At 45.8% G+C, this 21,693-nt stretch overlaps 1 protein-coding gene across 8 annotated transcripts in view; it reads left to right on the top strand.

Annotated features, from left to right (window-relative positions):
- The window catches only part of aldh18a1 (aldehyde dehydrogenase 18 family, member A1), a 63,288-nt gene that overhangs the window by 8,060 nt on the left and 33,535 nt on the right, over positions 1-21,693 (top strand). For 3 of the 8 annotated variants that reach the window (XM_085994098.1, XM_085994099.1, XM_085994100.1), the window contains 6 exons: positions 9,545-9,660; positions 10,897-11,120; positions 11,568-11,717; positions 16,507-16,611; positions 16,794-16,946; positions 21,021-21,114. In XM_085994098.1, the coding sequence (XP_085850224.1) occupies positions 9,573-9,660; positions 10,897-11,120; positions 11,568-11,717; positions 16,507-16,611; positions 16,794-16,946; positions 21,021-21,114 (814 nt within the window). In that variant the 5' untranslated portion in view covers positions 9,545-9,572. Of the gene's footprint in view, positions 1-169; positions 264-8,721; positions 8,782-9,544; positions 9,661-10,896; positions 11,121-11,567; positions 11,718-16,506; positions 16,612-16,793; positions 16,947-21,020; positions 21,115-21,693 lie in introns of all 8 variants that reach the window. The other 5 variants (XM_085994096.1, XM_085994094.1, XM_085994093.1 and 2 more) reach the window with 4 other exon arrangements.

Genomic DNA, 21,693 nt, shown 5'->3' on the forward strand with positions numbered 1-21,693 from the left:
AAGGTTGTCCTTAGGATAATCAAGGACTGAGATGTGTCTGGAGATGATTTGGTTATAGTTGAAATCTGTTATTTGACCCCTTTCCTGTGTAACCTGTGAGTGAGGATACCTGCAATACATCTGGTGTGATGGGCTCTACTCAGTCTGCAGGTTACTTTCCAATTTGCAGGGTGTAGGCAGAAGACCAAGAAAAGTAAAATGAACAAAATTAAACGGGAGGAAGAGAATAAAAAGCAGAATTGGCACAGATCTTCAAATAAGAGGTACAGTAACAGAAAATTAAAGAACGAGAAATGGAGCGACACTGGCAGGGAAAAGAGCCACAGATAAGCAACAGGATAGTCCTAAAGTGACATTGTCATTAAACCCGCTGACAAGGGTGGTGCTGTTGTTGTTTGGCGACCTGACCTCTACCTAGCGGAAGCTGAACGCCAACTCTCCGACACCACCTCCTACCTCCACCTGGACCATGACCCCACTACCGAACATCAAACCACCGTTTCCAAGACTGTCACTGACCTCATCTCCTCTGGAGATCTTCCCCCCCGCTGCCACCAACCTCATAGTTCCCCAACCCCGCACAGCCCGCTTCTACCTCCTTCCCAAGATCCACAAACAGGACTGCCCTGGTAGACCCATCGTTTCAGCCTGTTCTTGCCCCACGGAACTTACCTCTTCCTATCTCGACTCTATCTTTTCTCCCCTTGTCCAGTCTCTTCCCACCTACATCCGCGACTCTTCGGACGCCCTCCGCCACTTTAACAGTTTCCAGTTTCCTGGCCCCAACCGCTTCCTTTTCACCATGGACGTACAATCCCTCTACACCTCCATCCCCCACCAGGATGGCCTGAGGGCGCTCCGCTTCTTCCTTGAACAGAGGCCCGTCCAGTCCCCATCCACCACCACCCTCCTCTGCCTGGCTGAACTTGTTCTCACATTGAACAACTTCTCCTTTAACTGCACTCATTTCCTCCAAATCAAAGGTGTTGTTATGGGTACCCGCATGGGTCCTAGCAATGCCTGCCTTTTCATGGGATATGTCGAACAATCTTTGTTCCAGTCCTACTCAGGTCCCCTCCCTCACCTCTTTTTCCGATACGGTGATGACTGTATCGGTGCCGTTTCCTGCTCTCGCCCCGAACTAGACAATTTCATTCACTTTGCCTCCAATTTCCACCCTTCCCTCACCTTCACATAGTCCATCTCTGACTCTTCCCTTCCCTTCCTCGACTTCTCCGTCTCCATCTCTGGGGATAGGTTATCAACCAATATTCACTACAAGTCCACTGACTCCCACAGCTACCTGGACTATACTTCCTCCCACCCCGCCTCCTGTAAGGACTCTATTCCATTCTCCCAGTTTCTCCGTCTCCGCCGTATCTGCTCCGACGATGCCACCTTCCACACCAGTGCTTCCGACATGTCTTCCTTATTCCGCAACCGAGGATTCCCCTCTACTGTGGTTGACACGGCCCTCGACCGTGTCCGTTCTATCTCCCGCACTTCTGCCCTCACCCCTGCCCCTCCCTCCCGGAACCACGATAGGGTTCCCCTTGTCCTCACCTTTCACCCCACCAGCCTCCACATTCAACGGATCATCCTCCGCCATTTCCGCTACTTCCAAAGTGATCCCACCACCAAACATATCTTCCCCTCCCCTCCCAGCATTCCGTAGGGACTGCTCCCTCCGAGACACCCTAGTCCACTCCTCTATCACCCCAAACAGCCCTTCCCCTTCGCCGGGCACCTTCCCGTGCAAGCGGAGGAGATGTAACACCTGCCCCTATACCCCCCCGCCTTCCCACTGTCCAGGGTCCCAAACACCCCTTCCAGGTGAAACAGCGATTTACTTGTACTTCTTGCAATCTAGTATACTGTATTTGCTGCTCACGATGCGGTCTCCTCTACATTGGGGAGACCAAATCAGATTGGGTGACCGCTTTGCGGAACACCTCCGTTCAGTCAGTAAGGGTGACCCCGAGCTTCCGGTCGCCTGTCATTTTAATTCACTGCTCCATTCCCACTCAGACCTCACCGTCCTTGGCCTCTTGCATTGTTCCACGGAAGCTCAACGTAAACTCGAGGAACAGCACCTCATCTTCCGATTAGGCACTTTACAGCCTTCCGGACTCAATATCGAGTTCAACAATTTCAGATCATAACCCCGGCCCCTATTACTTTTTTACTTATAATTTTTTCCACCCCTTTGTTTTGGGTCTTCCTTTTCCGCCCCGCCCCCCCCCCCCCCGCTTTCCTTTTGTTTCTCTCTCCCACCTGGCAGCTGTCTCTTACCTGCCAGTACACTTCACACCTAATCTCAGCTGCCTTTTGTCTCCACCAGCCTATTACCATCTCGTCTGGTTTCGAATACCTTTTATTGTCTCTTTTACTTCTTTTGTTCAATCGCAGCCCTGCCTTCGATCTATTTTCTTTTCTTTCCAGTTTTGAAAAAGGGTTTCGACTCGAAACGTCAACTCAAATTTCTCTCCACGGATGTTGCCTGACCTGCTGAGTTTTTCCAGCATTTTCTGTTGTTATTTCGGATTTCCAGCATCTGCAGTATTTTGCTATCGTACTAGTCCTAAAGTGACCTTAAGCCTCAATAGCAATTAAACTCTGAGCTCACCCAGTGTTTACTTAACAGCAATTAGATTTTGTGGCCTTGCATGGAGATACCTTCTGCTTAGATGCTGAATAATATATTCTGCATTGCATGTTATAACATGGCCCTTGTACATAACACCATGAGCAGCAGCATGGATATAAAGGCACATAATTGTGCACAGACATTGCACCTTGTTACACAAGCAAAACAATTTTTTTTTTTGAAAAGGGAATAAACAGTTACTTCATGCTGGGCTTTTCTGACTGGGAGCTGAAACTAACCATCAGTTCACAATTTGCAAAGCTCCTGATTAAACAACTACAACATTCTGAGTGACCTACCCTTGTGTTTTACAATTGGACTTTATTACCTTAAAGTGACTCGGCAGTACTTTAGCAAAATAATATATTACACATACATTTTATTATACTCCTGTCCTTGTAATATATCATCTGATTTACTGTGAGTAACACTATGGGAGGTCAGGTGGTGATGTATTAATCATTGCAAATCCAAAATAAAATAAACTTAGTGGCTTTGCTACTTCAATGAAAATGATTTATTACACAGATATGTCTTTCTTAGTATGATGATGCCACTGTTTACTGGTCCAAAACTGGGCAGGTTTCAGGATAAGGCTGGACTGATGGTTTGAGTTGTGATGTTTTCTTTGCTAAGTGTCAACTTAACTCGGGTGGTTGCATTCTTACCTCCTGAATCAGAAGGTTGTAGGTTTAATCTTCACTCCAGGATGAGAGCATATCATCTTGCCAATCCGTGCAGTCCTGAGGGAGTGCTACATTGTTGGAGGTGCTGTACTTCCAATCAGATGTTAAATCGAGGCCCCATCTTCCTGTTCAGGAGGACGTTAAAGGTTCCATGACATATTCAAAAAGAGCAGGGAGTTCTAGTGTCCAAAAGTTCTCCATTAACCAGCACCACGAAATGCCGAGTAACTAGTCATTCATCTCATTTAATGCCCGTTGTACTTTGAAGTGAGCAAATTGGCTGCTACATTTGTCTACATAACCGTGACTGCGCTTAAAATAAATTTAATTGGGTGTGAAGCACCTTGGGACATCATGAAGACATGATAAGGCACTATAATTAATGCAAGTTCTCTTGATTGTTACTGAATTTGATCATTATAATCAATTATCATTCACCTTCACCACAAACTCCATTCCCTAGGCACCGATTCCATCCTCCTCCCTGGCCACTGACTCGGCTGAATCACACTGTTCGCAACCTCGCTGTCTTATTTGACCCTGAGCTGACATTCTGACCCCATAACCTCTCCATCACCAAGACGGCCTACTTCCACCACAGTAACATTGCCTGACTCCAACCCTGCCTCAGCTCAAGTGTGAGGTTATGCACTTTGGCAGGAAAAATCGTAGAGCAAGTTATCTTAATGGCAAGAAACTGGAAAGTACTGAAGTACAAAGGGATCTGGGGGTCCTGGTGCACGAAACTCAAAAGGTTAGTATGCAGGTGCAGCAAGTGATTAAGAAGGCCAATGGAATGTTGGCTTTCATTGCTAGGGGGATAGAATATAAAAATAGGGAGGTATTGCTTCAGTTGTACAAGGTATTGGTGAGACCGCACCTGGAATACTGCGTACAGTTTTGGTGTCCATACTTAAGAAAGGACATACTTGATCTCGAGTCAGTACAAAGAAGGTTCACTCGGTTAATCCCGGGGATGAGGGGATGGACATATGAGGAGAGGTTGAGTAGATTGGGACTCTACTCATTGGAGTTCAGAAGAATGAGAGGCGATCTTATTGAAACATATAAGATTGTGAAGGGGTTGGATCGGGTGGATGCGGGGAGGATGTTCCCGATGATGGGTGAAACTAGAACTAGGGGGCATAGTCTTAGAATAAGGGGCTGCTCTTTCAAAACTGAGATGCGGAGGAACTACTTCACTCAGAGGGTGGTAGGTCCATGGAATATGCTGCCCCAAAAAGCTGTAGAAGCTACATCATTACATAAATTTAAAACAGAAATAGACAGTTTCCTAGAAGTAAAGGGAATTAAAGGTTACGGGGAGCGGGCAGGAATTTGGACATGAGTCGAGGTTCGGATCGGTCATGGCCCTGTGGGTAGCGGAGCGGGCCCAGGGGCTGTGTAGCCTGATCCTGCTCCTATTTCGTGTGTCTAATTCTGTTAGATTCAGGAGATGGTTCTGTGATAGTGGATTGGCAGCTAGGATCAGATCAGCCATGATCTTATTGAATGGCGGAGCAGGCTCGAGGGGCCGATTGGCCTACTCCTGCTCCTATTTGTTATGTTCTTATCTGCTGCTGAAACCCTCATCCATGCATTTCTCACTCCCAGATGCGACTATTTCAATGCTATCCTGGCCAGCCTCCAATCCTCCACCCTTAAGCTTATTGAAACCTCTGCTGCCCATTGCCCCTATGCTCGCTGACCTACATTGGTTCCCGGTCCACCAACACCCCGATTTATATTTAAAAAAACTCATACTCGTGTTCAAACCCCACCATGGTCTCGCTCCTCCCCATCTTTGTAACTTCCTGCAGCCCTACAACTCTGAGAACTCTGTGTTCCTTCAATTCTGTTCTCATGTCTCCTTTGACTTGGTGTCAATTTTTTTGTTTGTTGATGCTCCTGTGAAGGGACTTGGGCCGTTCCTGTGAAGCATAAAAATATAGAAGATAGGAGCAAGAGTAGGCCATTCGGCCCCTCGAGCCTGCTCTGCCATTCAATGCGATCATGGCTGATCATCCAAATTCAGCACCCGGTCCCTGCTTTCTCCCCATATCCCTTGATCCCCTTAGCCTTAAGAAATATATCTAACTCCTTCTTGAATATATTTAATGAATTGGCCTCAACTGTCTTCTGTAGTAGAGAATTCCACAGGTTCACCACTCTCTGGGTGAAGAAATTCCTCCTCATCTCTGTCCTAAATGGCTTACCCCTTATCCTTAGACTGTGACCCCTGGTTCTGGACTCTCCCGCCATCGGGAACATCCTTCCTGCATCTAGTCTGTCTAGTCCTGTTAGAATTTTATAAGTTTCAATGAGATCCCCTCTCATTCTTCTAAACTCTAGCGAATATAAGCCTAATCGACCCAATCTCTCCTCATAAGTCATTCCTGCCATCCCAGGTATCAGTCTGGTGAATCTTTGCTACACTCCCTCCATGGCAAGAACATCCTTCCTCAGATAAGGCGACCAAAACTGCACACAATACTCAAGGTGTGGTCTCACCAAGGTCCTGTACAACTGCAGCAAGACATCCTTGCTCCTGTACTCGAATCCTCTCGCTATGAAGGCCAGCATACTATTTGCCTTCTTAACCGCCTGCTGCACCTGCATGCTTACCTTCAGCGACTGGTGCACAAGGACACCCAGGTCTCGTTGCACTTCCCCTTTCCCCAATCTATTGCCATTCAGATAATAATCTGCCTTCCTGTTTTTGCCACCAAAGTGGATAACCTCGCATTTATCCACATTATACTGCATCTGCCATGCATCTGCCCAAGTGACATGGGCCGTTGTGCTATGTTAAAGGAGCTGTAATAAAAGAATGTAATAGCCTCAGTAACTAATGCATGCACACCATAGACAGGAGTAAGTAGAGAAATGACTCCTTTATAAAAAAAAAAAAAAAAAAAAAATCTGTTTATGTCTGGATTCCAATTTAAAAATGCTCAGACTGTCTGGTCCAAAACTGGGCAGATGGCAACTCCAGTGAGCTGGGTGGGATAAGGATACATGGAGCTTTTGGTCGGGTTTGACGAGGAATAGAGCTTGGCCGTCATCTACAGATTTAGACCGGGAACAAGAAAATAGGAAGAAAACTGCATAAAAACAGAAGGTGCTGGAAGTACACAGGTCAGCATCGGTGAGGATTAAAGATAGGTTAACTTTTGGGTGTAATGCTTTTATCAGAACTGTAAACGGGAAGATAAGTAAGTATTTTAGCTAGGTTGGAAAAAGTAGAGGGTATTATCTTGAAGGGATAATTACTAGTCCTAGCCCTTTTCAGGCTACCCCAGATCCGGCGTATTCCCCAGACGTTCACCTTCAACTAAAGTTAGAGATAGCCGAATTCTATAAGATGCTTAATTGGGTCTAAAGGTCCAGGCTATCTCTCCCTAAAGGAAAGGAACGACTGAAGATGTTACCATCCTCCAGATAGCACTTTTAATAAGTTTAGCTAGACTGTAACCTTCCAGATATTATGTGGGTCCGGAAAACCCCCCCAGAATTCTGCAACTCCTTACAAAAGAGTGTACAGAAATTGAGTTTGCGAGTTTGATACCGAAATACTACTTGAGACAATTCTAAAAATATTTAGATTTACTTAAGAGCCGACATACAGTTAACAGCTTGTGAGTCAGTCGCGACTTTAACAGTTCAAAAATAAATAGCTTACATTTCTTATCCTCAGAGATTCTTATTCTCAAATCTTAACTTCGTACATTTTTACATTTCTTATTCTTAATTCTAATCCAGAATATCCACCAAAATCAAATTAAAAGTGCCTTGATCCCCGAGACTCGGAGTTAAAAATTTACAGAGCGTGCCTCTGAAGTTGAGAGAATCGCTTTGCCCCTTTCCAGCGACTTCTGACTGTCTATCTGAAAAGCTCTATTTTTATACCTGTTTTTTTAGTGGTTTATCCTTTGAAGTTTTCTGCTGATGTAAGCTAATTATCTCTAGTCATCTTCCTGTTGACTTTTCTCGATACTTACTGCCAATTCAACTGTTAGCTTGCAGACTTATGTCTGTTGTTTAGATGTTCCAAAAACTTATCATAAAACACAATATGGCAGTAGTATTTATTTGATGCCATTCTTATCGAAGGACTTCCATTCAATTCTAAAACCACCTTAACTGGTTACAACCACAGACTCCTGTCTCCGTGGTGTTCCAAGTTCAATACAAACACCATGTGATTGCTTGGTGCATCTATTGAAGTCATACCTTCAAAGTGTTCTGTTGGTATCATATTTACAATATGTAAATTAAAGACACTTCAACTCGGGTGTTTGTTTTCCTAGCCATCTTAGTTGGTTATATTATAATCGTGTTTTCTGTTTCATTTGATGTTACTTTTACAAAGGCACATGTTTTTTTTTAATATTCTGTGTTCCTGTTCGAAGTGTTAGTTTTTAACTCTTTACTTGGGTCATTCCATTGTGTTTCTCCCAAACTCCAGACCTTCTGGAAGCGCCAAACTGCTATTTCAATAGGGCCATTGTTTTAGTATCTTTAACCAATTCCCATTTCAAAAGCTTGTGGTGTTTATAACTTTTGTGTTATAAACCATCCCACCTCAGAGGCCTGTTTGCACAGCTTGTGTCATTGAGGCTTTAGATTTTTAAACCCAGTATGTCATGTTTTAATAAAATCAGAATTCTGTTCATATGGTGTATTTTTCTGAAATATAGCTTATTCCTTCATAATCTATCTTGACTTTGAAAATGAATTTGGGTAGGGTTCTGCATAGAATGTCTGATTAAAGCAAAAACTCCTGGGTGAAGGATATAGACCCATAACATGAATTTGTCTTTTCTCTGTGTTTGTTGTTTTTGGAGAGGAATAGATTGGACTTTGAGGCAGATTTGACATAAGAACTTTATAAACACAGCACAAACTCAATTAAATGAAAGGTCAGGAAATTCATGTAATATTTTATCAAGAATTGTCTTTTATCAGGAACAGTCTTGCTCCTTGCTGGTTGTATTTTTTTTGTGTCTTGCACATGAGAAAAGATCAGTTTGCATACTGTGATTGAAGAAATAATCCTTTACTGTAGACATTTGTATAAAAGTTGGTGAACTCTGCTAGCTGCCCTTTTCCCAAGAGGCCCACGTGGCTGTGCTTGCAAGTCCTTTGCTGGATTTCATCATCTGCTGACTCGGCAGTGGGAGGGATCACACATCACTTCCACCTGGGCACACTGGAAGCAGCTCAGAGGCGCAGCCTGATTAGCTGCTTAGATTTGCAGGCGTGCCTTGTGCCTTCTGATTTTGAGTTTCCTTGTGTAGGTTTAGAGCAACTACCATCCCATCAAACAGCCACAGTGTCAAACATTCAGTCGAAGAAGGTTATTAACTGGATTCTGTTCATTTTTAGTAATATTATTATTGGAGAAACCTTTGCAGAAGAAAAAAACATTTTTGGGCCAAACCTCTGGTAGGTATGGTGGGTGATTGATGTAGAATTGCTTTCTAAACATGCTGATGCAATCAATAAAAAAGCCATTAGAATTTACAGTAATTCTTAAGTACTGCATGTGAAGGAAGAGTGCACAGGTTCACCCTTTAAAACTCAGCTAATGTTTGAGTGTAACAATATTCTGTGAGAATCACTGCTGTGTAATATTTGGAACTGCTGTATATACAAATTGCAAGATGAAGAAGGCTGTTCGACCTGTTCAATCTCATCCTTACTGAATACCAACCCTATTGTCTCCCCACCATAGTAACTAACTGATTGCTAAATAAGCCCAGGTACTGGTCACCTCACCCCACCTGTTGACCACCTCTGTCCGAAAGCTGCCCTCCACAACCCTGAACTTGTGCCTTCTCGCCCTGATGTATCAGAAAGTATTGTTTGGGTTTACTTTCTCAATCCCATTGTGCACCTCGTATATTTCTATAGTGCCTACTCTGAGGCATCTGCTTGGTACTGAAAGGCTTCTCTGTGAACCCTCCCTTGCTACAGCCCCGCCCCCACCACCACCCACTGCCAAAAAAGGAAATGGGAGCTGGACAGCCTCCTTGCAAAATTCACATTAAATACACTGATATCCTCAAATACTGCAACTGTTAGCAGAAAAACCATTGGAGTTAGAAATCTTAATCATAACATTGTGTGTGTTAATACATTTACTGTAGTTGGACAGTTTACTGTGGGATAGTTTGAGCTCACACTCTGTGCTTCTGCTCTGTTGCAGGTATTGAAGTTGCTGCCCATTCTTCACCATGCTGTGTAAAGCCGGCCTGACCCATTGCTTCAGAGCTGCCACAGTCAGCTCAGCCTTGTCTAAAGCGGGCTATCGGCCAACTAAATGTGAGTGTTAAGTCGTTGAAAGTATTAGTGTGATGGTAGAGATCAGTCACATTCACTTCGGAAGATGAATTTTGATTCAGTGCTCTGTACCACCCAGAAGGTGTGGTATCAGAATGTTTAAAAATTCTGAAGCATTTCACTGAATAACCATCAGTTTAAAACAACCACAGTTATACTCTGCATTATGGTATCTCCAGAATTTAATGTTTGGGGTATTTGCTCACCTTCAGGGTCATTCAGCTATGTGGCTGTGAACACTGATCCTATTCGTGGTGCTCAGCTGCACAAACTAAATTTATACAACACACAGAAATATTAATAAAAACCTGCGAAGTGGATGTTGCAGTGAGTTAGATGCTGGCATTTCATTGCGACGACCTTGGTTTTAATCCAGTCGATGGGTGACAGTCTCCTCGGAGTGCTGACAGAGGGTCTGCATTCAACAATGAGCTGTCTTTTCTCATTACAGAAGCTGAAGGATCTGCTGTGTTTCCAGAACTTTCTGTTGTTATTAGTTTTATTTCCTTATGTGAAGTCCTCCTCTGTCTTTTGGCTGCAAGAGTCCTACATGAAATGAGTTTGAGCAGTTTCTCGAGCCACTTCCTGGGCGACCAGATGCAAAGGTCCTAGGATAACAATCCTACTTCTTATGTAAGAAGGGCAGGAGGTTGGTTTGAAACCAGCCCCTAAAGGAGGCATTTTCAGACCATTGTTGAGTTTGGAGTGTGCTGTTCAGTGGGCTGCAGAGCCTCTCATGTCAGTGTTGCAGGTATGGGTTTATGTTATTAAACCAATGTGTGAAAGGAGGTGGTGGTGTATACTCTAATTCTTGGTCTCCACCTGTTCTCTCTTCCCTCTGTCAGTCAGCCCTGTAAACGAGTTCTCCAGCCTCACTGTGCCAATTGTGATGAAGCGCCACTCAGAACATTAACTTATGTTTCCCTAACCTGCTGATTTCCAATATTTTGATTTTCTTTTCCTGTCATGATGATTCTACCTGGGCAATTGTTCAGGTCAGTGCTTTTGAACATCAAAGGCCCAATCAGACCTGGGCAGGAGGTTTGGTTGCCATTAAATTCTTCCTTCTAGTTGTAAAATTAATTTTCAGATGGCAGTTTTGGGTGTTACAGCGAAATGAGTGGGCCAAAACCTTTCTTTCACTCTGAAGATTTTGGTTTTGACTCTTGGTTCCTGTTTCCAGTTTATGATCTGAATCTTTCTCCCTATTTTCAATAGGTTGGCCAACTTATGGATCAGCATCGTTCAAACCACCTGCCCGCCACTGGAGCAATGTTCCATTTCTCAGTATTCCCCTAAGTCGCTCTCCAGGGAAACCATTTGCCCATCGCAGTGAACTGAAGCAAGCCAAGCGCATTGTGGTAAAACTGGGCAGCGCGGTGGTGACTCGAGGTGACGAGTGCGGCCTTGCTCTTGGGCGACTTGCTTCCATTGTTGAGCAGGTGAGTCTGTGCGCTGTGATAGGGCTGGGGAATTCTGTTTCGTGTATGAATGTGGTGTAAGAGAACTCCAACTTGTAAAAAGCCAGGAAGAGATACTTTTGCTGCTGGTTCCAATATTAGGGGATGATTTCAGAGATGGCTGGGTACAAATGTCTAAATGTTGCAAGGGCAGGACAATTGGTAACAAGTACTGCAGAAGAATTATTGGGGACTAGACTCCACCTTTCTCTTAAAGACCCTACTCAAAACCTACCACTTTGACCAAGCTTTTAGTCACTGGTCCTATTATCTCCTTTGGCTCGGTGTCAACTTCTTTCTGATAATGCTCCTGTGAAGCGCCTTAGGACGTTTTACTATATTCAAGGTGCTCTATAAATGCAAGTTGTTTAATAAATGATCTGTGCATAAAGGAATAAGAGTTTATAACTTGGTGTGTTGCTCCTTAAGGTGTCTGTGCTTCAGAACCAAGGTCGGGAGATGATGATTGTAACAAGTGGAGCTGTTGCATTTGGCAAGCAACGCCTTCGACATGAAATCCTGCTTTCACAGAGTGTGAGACAAGCACTGCACTCGGGACAGAACCAGCTGAAAGACATGGTGAGCTGATGGGAAGAGTTACAACTCAAAGCAACTTTAGTGTATGAAGAAATGTGGGGAACAGTGTTGACTTCTCTCGGACAGTTTAGATTTTATTTTGTCTCCAAGCTCACTACAGAGTTTTGAGAAACATGAGCAACGTATTAACACACTGTCTGACCTGCTGCACACAGTCAGTACCAGCCCTTTAGAGAAAGGCTGAACTCCTTTTGCATGCTTGATGTCAGAGTTGAAATGAGTTGGGCAAAACCTTTATAAAACACTGGTTCGGCTTCAACTAGAGTATTGTGTCCAATTCTGGGCACCACACTTTAGGAAGGATGTGAAGGCCTTGGAGAGGGTGCTGAAACGATTTACTAGAATGGTTCCAGGGATGAGGGACTTCAGTTGCGTGGTTAGACTGGAGAAGCTGGGGTTGTTCTCCTTGGAGCAGAGAAGGTTGAGAGGAGATTTGATAGAAGTGTTCAAAATCATGAGGGGTCTAGACAGAGTAGATAGTGAGAAACTGTTCCCATTGGCGGAAGGGTCGAGAACCAGAGGACACAGATTTAAGGCAATTGGCAGAAGAACCAAAGGTGACATGAGGGAAACTTTTTTACGCAGCGAGTAGTTAGGATCTGGAATGCACTGCCTGAAAGGGTGGTGGAGGCAGACTCAATCATGGGATTTCAAAAGGGAGTTGGATAAGTATCTGCAGGAAAAAACATTTGCAGGGCTACGGAGAAAGGGCGGGGGAGTGGGACTAGCTGAAGTGCTCTTGCAGAGAGCTGGCACGGGCTTGACGGGCCGAATGGCGGCCTCCTGTGCTGTAACCATTCTATGATTCTAGCAGGATGAGCTGGTGCTACTGTTTACATGCCCCACACCCGGGAGAGGCGGGGGTTGAGGGGGTCCTTGTCATTGCGCATGGCTGAGTGAAGGAGACAATCCAAAAGGGCACACAGATATATTTCACTTGGATTCTGCAGGATCCAGGGGACGATAGACCGAGGGCTTCAACAAGTAACTACTGGCCCCCTATTAAAAGGATTGTAGCCGCATGGATTGGAAGTTGCTACAAGACAGAGAGCAGTGGTTAATGAACACTTTTTCATATTGTCTCCTCCCTGTTTACACCAGGTCATGATTCCTCTAATCTCTGCCATGCCCATGTAACCCAAATCCCTGTTTCTGTTCACGTGCACGTTTTGGCTGCCGCTCCAGACCCAAGCCAATGCATAGAATCATAGAAATTTACGGCACAGAAGGAGGCCATTCAACCCAGTGTGTCTCTGTGGTTGAAAAAGAGCTCTCCAGCCTAATCCCACTTTGCAGCTCTTGGTCCGTAGCCCTGTAGGTTACGGCACTTCAAGTACACGTCCCAGTACTTTTTAATGTGATGAGCGTTTCTGCCTCTACCACCCTTTCAGGCAGTGAATTCCAGACCTCCTCCACCCTCTGAGTGAAACAACATCTCCTCAACTCCCCTCTAATCCTTCTACCAATTACTTTAAATCTATTCCCCCTGGTTATTGACCTCTCTGCTAAGGGAAATAGGTCCTTCCTATCCACTCTATCTAGGCCCCTCATAATTTTATAGACCTCAATCATGTCTCCCTGTCTCCCCTCAGCCTCTGTTCCAGAGAAAACAACCCCAGCCTCTCCAATCTTTCCTCATAGCTAAAATTCTCCGGTCCTAGCAACATCCTCGTGAATCTCCTCTGTACCCTCTCTAGTGCAATCACATCTTTCCTGTAACGTGGTGACCAGAACTGTACGCAGTATTCTAGCTGTGGCCTAACTAGTGTTTTATACAGTTCTAGCATAACTTCCCTGCTCTTATATTCTATGCCTCGGCTAATAAAAGCAAGTATCCCGTATGCCGCCTTAATCACCTTATCTACCTGTCCTGCTACCTTCAGGGATCTGTGGACATGCATTCCAAGGTCCCTCTGTTCCTCTACCTTCTCAGTATCTTCCCATTTAAAGTGTATTCTCTTGCCTTGTTAGCCCTCCCCAAATGCATTACCTCATACTTCTCTGGATTGAATTCCATTTGCCACTGTTCTGCCCACCTGACCAGTCCATTGATATCTTCCTGCAGTCTACAGCTTTCTTCTTCATTATCAACCACACGGCCAGTTTTTGTATCATCTGCAAACTTCGTAATCATGCCCCCTACATTGAAGTCTAAATCATTGATGTACACCACAAAAAGCAAATAAAAAATTACTACTTTATCCTTTTTTCTTCCTGCTCTTGGCCCCTCTCAGGCCCTTCCCTCCTGTCTCTTCACATTCTTGTCACCCAGCTATGCTGCAGCAGATTATCAATGGTTTCCCTTCTCCGCATTTCCTTCCAGAATGTCCGTTTAGTTGCACACAACGCCCTTGCCATTCATGGCCTCCGTGTGAATGATTGTATTAACATCATGGCTTTGACTGAAACTTGGCTGACAGATGGTAACACCTTGCCTCGTCATTACATCATCAGTGCAAGTGTTCCCCAAGGATCCATCCTTGGTCCCCACTTCCTCGTCTACCTGCTGCCCCTCGGCGATATCCTCCTGCAGACATGGGCTCAGCTTCACATGTACACTGACTACATCCAGCTTTACCTCTCCACCACCGCTCTTGATGCCTTCAGTGTCTCTGTGTTGTCCGACTGCTTGTCTGACATCCAGTCTTGGATGAGCCACAATTTCCTGCAGCTAAACTCTGGGAAGACCGAAGACATTGTTCAGTCCCTGTAACAGACTCCATGCCCTAGGCACCGATTTCATTTCCCTCCCTGGCCAATGTCTCAGGCTGCACCAGACTGTTCGCAACCTCGGCGTCCTATTCAACATCAAGCGTAGTTACTGATCTCATATTCTCTCCATCATAAAGGCAGCCTACATCCAGCTCTGTAACATCGCCCATCTCCGTCCCTACCACAATCCATCTGCTGATGAAACTCTGATTTATGCTTTTGTCACATTGAGACTTGACTGTTCCAATGCTTGCCTGGCCGGCCTCCCACCCTCCACCCTCTGTAAACTTTAGCTCATCCAAACCTCTGCTGCCTGTATCCTATCCCACACCAAGTCGAGCTCACCCATCACCCCTGTCTTCTCTGACCTAGTTTGGCTTCTGGACCCCAACAACTCAAATTGTAAATCCTCACCCTCGTATTTAAATCTCTTCATGTCCTTTTCCCACCCTATCTCTGTAACCCAGCCCTACAACCCCGGAACTCTTCAGTCCTCTGGCTCTTGCCTCTTGTGCATCCCTCCTCCCTACACCTCAGCATTGGCGGCCGTGCTGTCAACCGCCTAGGCTGATTGTACCTCTGTTGTTTTCTACGTTAAAGGCGCTATATGAATGCAAGTTCTGGTAGATACTTGAACTACATTCATAGGAGCATTTGGAACAGGAGGAGGCCATTCAGCCCCTCGGGCCTGCTCTGCCATTCAGTTCGATCAGCTGTATAATGGTTTTTGTTAGAACAGAGGAGATTAAGGGGTGATTTGACAGAGGGGGGAAAATGTGGTTGCTTTGTGCCTCCCGTTAGCGCCTGGGTGTGGCGAAATTCAGCGGGAGGTTAATGATAGCGCCCTGCGGCGAAGACATCATCGTGTGCAGCGCCCCGGCCGCAAACTTGGCTCGCGCCCCCGATCATCTACTGGATGCTATGTCCAACAGGGTCAGGGGGGCCTTTTTGCAGCCGGGGCGGCGATAATTGAAGGGCAGGTGCCGGGCGGCCATTTTTTTTGGGGCCACCTGCCAGCACCTGCCCCCTCTGGCCTCCTCCTGCGGGGTGCCGGCCGCGATCTGTTAGTCCAGCACTCCTCTTGAGTGCCGGGCTCTTTTGCTGGCACCCCGCTCCCCGGTGGTCCAGCAGGGCCCCGGTGCATGCTGTGCTAGGCCCTTCCCCTTTAATCAGGGGAGGGAGGCCTGCAGTACCGCGGCACTAGGTGTCGGCACGCGTGGCGTTGCTGCACGTAGCACCGCGATATTCCATGGGAGCGCCCCAAGAGGGAGCGGGAGTGCTTCCAGCAGCTAAAAGTAGTGCCCCAGCGAAGTTATCGCCCCAAAGGGGGTGCGAGACAATTTTCCCCCCAGGATGTTTAAAATTATGAAGGGATGGGGAAAAAGTAGAAGAAACAGACCACTGATTGAGGAATCATGGGGAATATAAGATTAACTGCAAGAGATTTAGGGCAGAGAATAGGAATTTTCTTTTAAACCAGGGTAATAAGGCTGTGGAATGCACAACTGGAGCTAGTGATTGAAGCAAAGACTACATTGTGGTAAACCACTTTTATCGTTCACTATCGTTACACTATAGTTATCACTGTTATATCGTTACTCTATGGTTAGCACTGTTCACACTGTTGTATCACTATACGAGGTCGCCTCTTGTCACGCTGTTATACCTGGGCTGACCACTGCTGACTCCGCCCATGACTCCACCTACCTGCCCAGGTATAAAGGTAGTCGACTGGCTGGCATTCCTCCTTGTTGTATCCGATCACCCACGAGGGTGGGCTCTGTTATTTAGCCAATAAAAACCGATAGTTACTTTCTTAACTCGTCGCTTTTCATTGGATGAATTGATAGGTATATCATACATTAACATTGATGAGGAGCTTAGATAGGTGACTGAAGGAAAGTGAATCAGGGGATATGGGTACAGGCGGGCACATGGGATTGGGCTACTGCATGTGTAGAGAATAAATACCAACACGGACTGGTTGGGCCAAACTGCCTGTTCCGTGTTGTAATTCCTATGTATTGTGTGTATGAAAAGTTTCATTTCAACTTTGCAGACTGTTCCTGTGCTGGAAGCTCGTGCCTGTGCTGCGGCTGGACAGAGTGGCTTGATGGCTCTGTACGAAGCAATGTTCACACAGTACAGTATTTGTGCTGCTCAGGTCTGTTGCTGTTTTGTCCGTGTATTTCCTGAAGTCCTCCTTGTGCTATAACTGTGGCACCACACTTTTTAACCACTGCGCCTGTCTAATCTATGGTTGAATAAATTTTGCAGTTTAGATTAGTTCCTTTCAAATTCTCAGGATTGAATGTGAGAAATGGAAATCTTTCTGTTCCTCCCCAGATTCTTGTAACAAACTTGGATTTCCATGATGACCAAAAGCGACGGAACTTAAGCAGCACACTGCACGAGCTTCTCCGAATGAACATCGTTCCAATCATCAATACCAATGATGCTGTTGTTCCACCTCCTGAACCCAACAGTGACCTGCAGGGGGTAGGTGGCGACAGAGAAACCTGAGCATCTGGCGGGGATGGTTCAACAAGGCAAACTTCCTTAAAACAACAACAACAACTTGCATTTACATAGCTCCCTTAACTTAGTAAAACATCGCAAGGCACTTCACAGGAGTGTAATCAAACAAAATTTGACACCGAGCCACATAAGGAGATGATAGGACAGATGACCAAAAGCTTGGCCAAAGAGGTAGGTTTTAAGGAGTGTCTTAAAGGAGGAGAGAGGTTCAGAGAGAGAATTCCGGAGCTTAGGATCTTGGCAGCTGAAGGCACGGCTGCCAATGATCGGGGATGTGCAAGAGGCCAGAATTGGAGGACTGCAGATATCTCTGGGTGGGGGGGGTGGGGTGGGGTTGTGGGGCTGGAGGAGGTTACAGAGGTAGAGAGGGACGAGGCAGTGGAGGGATTTGAAAACAAGGATGAGAATTATAAAATCGAAACGTTGCTGGACCAGGAATCAATGTAGGTCAGCGGGCACAGAGGTGATGGGTGAATGAGACTTGGTGTGTGTTAGGGTACGGACAGCAAAGTTTTGGATGAGCTCAATTTTATGTAGGGTGGATGGACTGTACAGAGGGCTACAGCAAAGTGTAGGAATGCATAGAGTCACAATGGCACAGAAGGAGGCCATTCGGCCCAACAAGTCCGTGCCAGCTCTCTGTGGAACAATCCAGTCAGTCCCATTCCCCCGCTCTGTCCCCGTAGCCCTGCAAGTTTATTTCCCTCCAGTGCCTATCCAGCCTCCCCTTGAAAACATTGCGTGTCTCCGCTTCCACCACTTCCATCGGCAGTGAATTCCAGGTCATCATCACTTGGTGCGTAAAAAAGTTTTTCCTCACGCCCCCCCTGTATCACTTGCCCAAAACCTTAAATCTGTGTCCCCTAGTCTTTGTACCATCAACTAATGAGAACAGCCTTTCCCTGTCTAGCCTATCCAAACCTGTCATAATCTTGTACACCTCTGTCAAATCACCCCTCAACCCCCTTTGCGCTAATGAAAACAAATCCAGCTTCTCCAACCTGTCCTTGTAGCTAAGATCCCCCATCCCCGGAACCATTCCGGTAAATCTCCTCTGCACCCTCTCAAGGGCCTTCACATCCTTCCTAAAGTGTGCTGACCAGAACTGGACGCAATACTCCAGTTGTGGCCTAACCAGCGCTTTATAAAGATTCAGCATAACTTCTCTACTTTTGTACTCAATATCTCTATTTATGAAGCCCAAGATCCCATATGCTTTATTAACCACTCTCAATATGTCCTGCCACTTTCAGGGACCTATGCACATTAACTCCCTGGTCCCTCTGTCCCTACACACTCTTTAAAACTGTGCCATTAAGTGTATATTGCCCCTCCCAGTTCCTTCTGCCAAAATGAATCACCTCACACTTCTCTGTATTAAATTCCATCTGCCACTTGTCTGCTCATTCTGCTAGCCTTTCTATGTCCTGTTGCAGTCGATTGGTTTCATCATCACTATTTGCCACCTGCCCCGCCCCCCCCCCCCCCCCCCCCAAAAGTTTGGTGTCATCGGCAAATTTAGAAATTCTACTCTATTCCAATATCAAGGTCATTTATGTATATCAAAGAAAGCAGTGGCCCCAGCACTGACCCTTGGGGAACACCACTGTCTACCATCCTCCAGTCTGAAAAACAGCCATTTACCGCAACTCGCTGTTTTCTGTCCTTAAGCCAATTCCTTATCCAAGCTGCCACTGACCACCTATTCCATGAGCCTCAATTTTGTTAACCAGCCTTCTATGTGGTACTTTGAACGCCTTCCGAAAATCCATGTAGACAACATCCATTGCATTCCCTTCATCAATCCTCCCTGTTACTTCATCAAAAAATTCAATTAGTTTAGTCAAACACGATCTGCCTTTTACAAATCCATGTTGGCTCTCCTTAATTAGTTTAAACTTTTTCAAGTGCCTGTTAATCTTTTCCTTGATTATTGTTCCTAAAACTTTACCCACCACTGATGTTAACATAGAAGATAGGAGCAGGAGTAGGCCATTCGGCCCTTCTAGCCTGCTCCGTCTCCTGCTCTCTCTCTCTCTCTCTCTCTCTCTTTCCCCCCCCCCCCCCCCCCCCCCCCGGTCTGTAGTTACTAGGATTGTCCTTTCACCATTTCTTGAACAATGGTGTCACATTTGCCACTTTCCAATCCTCAGGCACCTCCCCCGCATCTAGGGAAGATTGGAAAATTATGGCAAGCCCTTCCGCTATCTCCTCCCCCAATTCCCTTTGCAACCTGGGACGCAAGCCATCTGGACCAGGTGACTTATCCACTCTAAGCATACCCAGGCTTTCTAGTACATCCTGTCTATCAATTTTCACCTGTTCCATTGCTACTACCTTTTCTACCTGCAGTAGTAATTGGGGATTCGATAGTCAAAGAGACAGTCAGGCAGTTCTGCCACTGTAGACTTGAGACCTGTATGATATGTTGCCTCCCATCACGGTAGTCTTAATGTCCAGAGAAGTCCAGGAATTTGGAAGCCAAATTTGAGCAAAGATCCAGTGCTCACTGATGAAAACAAAGAGCAGGCAAGGTCGGGTGATGGCAGTGGGCCCAGGTAACTATAAACGAGCAGTTAACTTGTTAGGGCTAAAATGCACCCAGTAGTAGAGCCAGGGGAACAGTGGAAAAGAGGAGATTGTGGGAGAAAGGGTAAAGGATGGCAACAAATGGCCAAGGATAGAGTTGCACAGCAAAGGAGCTCCCGAGGGAACTGCTAGCCCAGGAGCCATCATGGTGAATTTGAGGAAGACCCTCTCCTACAGCTGGTTTCTTGCCTGTGCACTAACCATCTCTCCCCACCAGAGGAGACCCCGATGCGAAGTAATCTGCTGTTTATTCCTTTTCTCCCCACACAGATTAAAATTGGTGCACAGATTCTATAATGGTTGCAAAAATAGGTTTTAACCTTGCATTAGAGTACTGCGACGCTTATGGGACCTGTACACCTGCCTGAGACAGCGATTAGACAAACAGTTGATTGAATATCTCCTGCATTGTTACTATCTTATGAGTGAGAAAGTCTTCAGTGAGATTAAGAGGTCATTGCACTAGATGTACTTCACTGGCTAATCTTAGACATTCCTTTGGGAAAGCACGAGCAGGGCTACTGCTTGGAGCAGCCTATTCGCTTTTACTGAGCACTGGCAACGCTAAGAAACAAAGGTGAGCTGTGTTTGGGCAGGTCTCTTCTGGATGCTGCTGCTCCATTTATGTACTTCATTGGCTGTAAAGCATCTTGGGCCATCCCAAGGTTGTGCAAGGTGCTTTAGAAATGCAAGTCTGTCTTTCTGTAACAAGCAGATTGCTCCCTCTTCCTTGGTACCGCTGGGTCAATCTTGTGCAGCGTGTGAAAGGTGCTGGAATGAAGAAGAAAGTTAATTACTGTCCCTTCAAGTGGAAGCCTCCCTCGCCCCCCCCCTGCCGCCCCCCTGCCACCCCCCCTGCCCCTTGCAAGCAACATGATGCCACCAACCGGCCTGCAATTGCTGAGGTTCTGAAAAAGTGCGGGAAGTTATCGCTCATTAATAATGTACACCCCCAGGAAAGGAACTAATGAGCAGGAGAGGTGATATTATGCAGTTTGGGAAGAGGTGACATTGTGACATCCCAGTGCTAACGGTTTTTAAAAACTTTGTCCTCCACGGACCTCCCTGTTGTTAACTTAGGCCCATTACTCTAGTGTGTGAAGGATGCTTCTATCCAAATATTGACGGTGTTAATAGGTAGTAAATCTCATGGTCATAATTGTGCAAATGGAATTCAGTTGATTGGATTCAGTGGACAATACCTTTCCATGGGGTTATAGTCTGACCAGGTCCCAACAGGGAACCCTAATGAGAGAGTGAGTTGCTCCTATGTTCTTCTAAGGCGGCGAGGCCAGAGTTCAGTGAGGTTGTTCTGTGTCAGAAGCAGTGGGAGACGGTTGAGGTTCTTGGAACAGTTTCTCCTCCTGTTTGAGGTTGTCAGTCTGTGCTTCATTTGGTTTATTTGGCAGAGTGTGCGTGCCTCATTCTGAGTTTTCCGTGTTCTAGCAGGTGATCAGTATCAAGGACAATGACAGTCTGGCAGCAAGACTCGCTGTGGAGATGAGGGCTGACATGCTGATCATCCTTTCTGACGTGGAAGGTGGGTAAGAACCCAGTGGCAAAATTGCTGGTCTGAGTGGTAATGCCAATCGCGGCACTGCCAGTGCCTCAGTAAGTACACCTGGCAAGTAGCTGGACTATGTGGGCTGGGAAGGTCATAGTCTGTGCAAAATAAACTGATTTATAGGGTGATCTGATAGCAGTGTTTGAAATGATGATGGTTAGGACACAATATTAGAAACAGACTGTTTGTTTCCAGAGGTTGAAAGGTTGAGAATATAAAGGGTCAGAGATTAAATGTAAGGGATTTAGGGCAGAGGGCTGCAGAAACGTTTACTCTGTGAAATGCTCTACTGACGTTCGTAATTGAAGCAGAGACCATGTCAACATTGAAGAACATTCAGAATCTCTCAGCATAAAAGGAGGCCATTCGGCCCATTGTGCCTGTGCCGGCTCTTATGAAAGAGCTCTCCAATTAGTCCCACTCCCCGCTCTTTCCCCAGAGCCCTGCAAATTTTTCCTCTTCAAATATTTACCCAGTTCCCTTTTGAAAGTTACGATTGAATCTACTTCCATTGCCCTTTCAGGCAGATCATAACTCGCTGCGTATTTTTTTTCC

Source organism: Somniosus microcephalus, chromosome 8 (assembly GCF_052327205.1).
Source record: "Somniosus microcephalus isolate GS21.2 chromosome 8, FLI_Smic_1.0, whole genome shotgun sequence".
Lineage (NCBI taxonomy): Eukaryota > Metazoa > Chordata > Chondrichthyes > Squaliformes > Somniosidae > Somniosus > Somniosus microcephalus.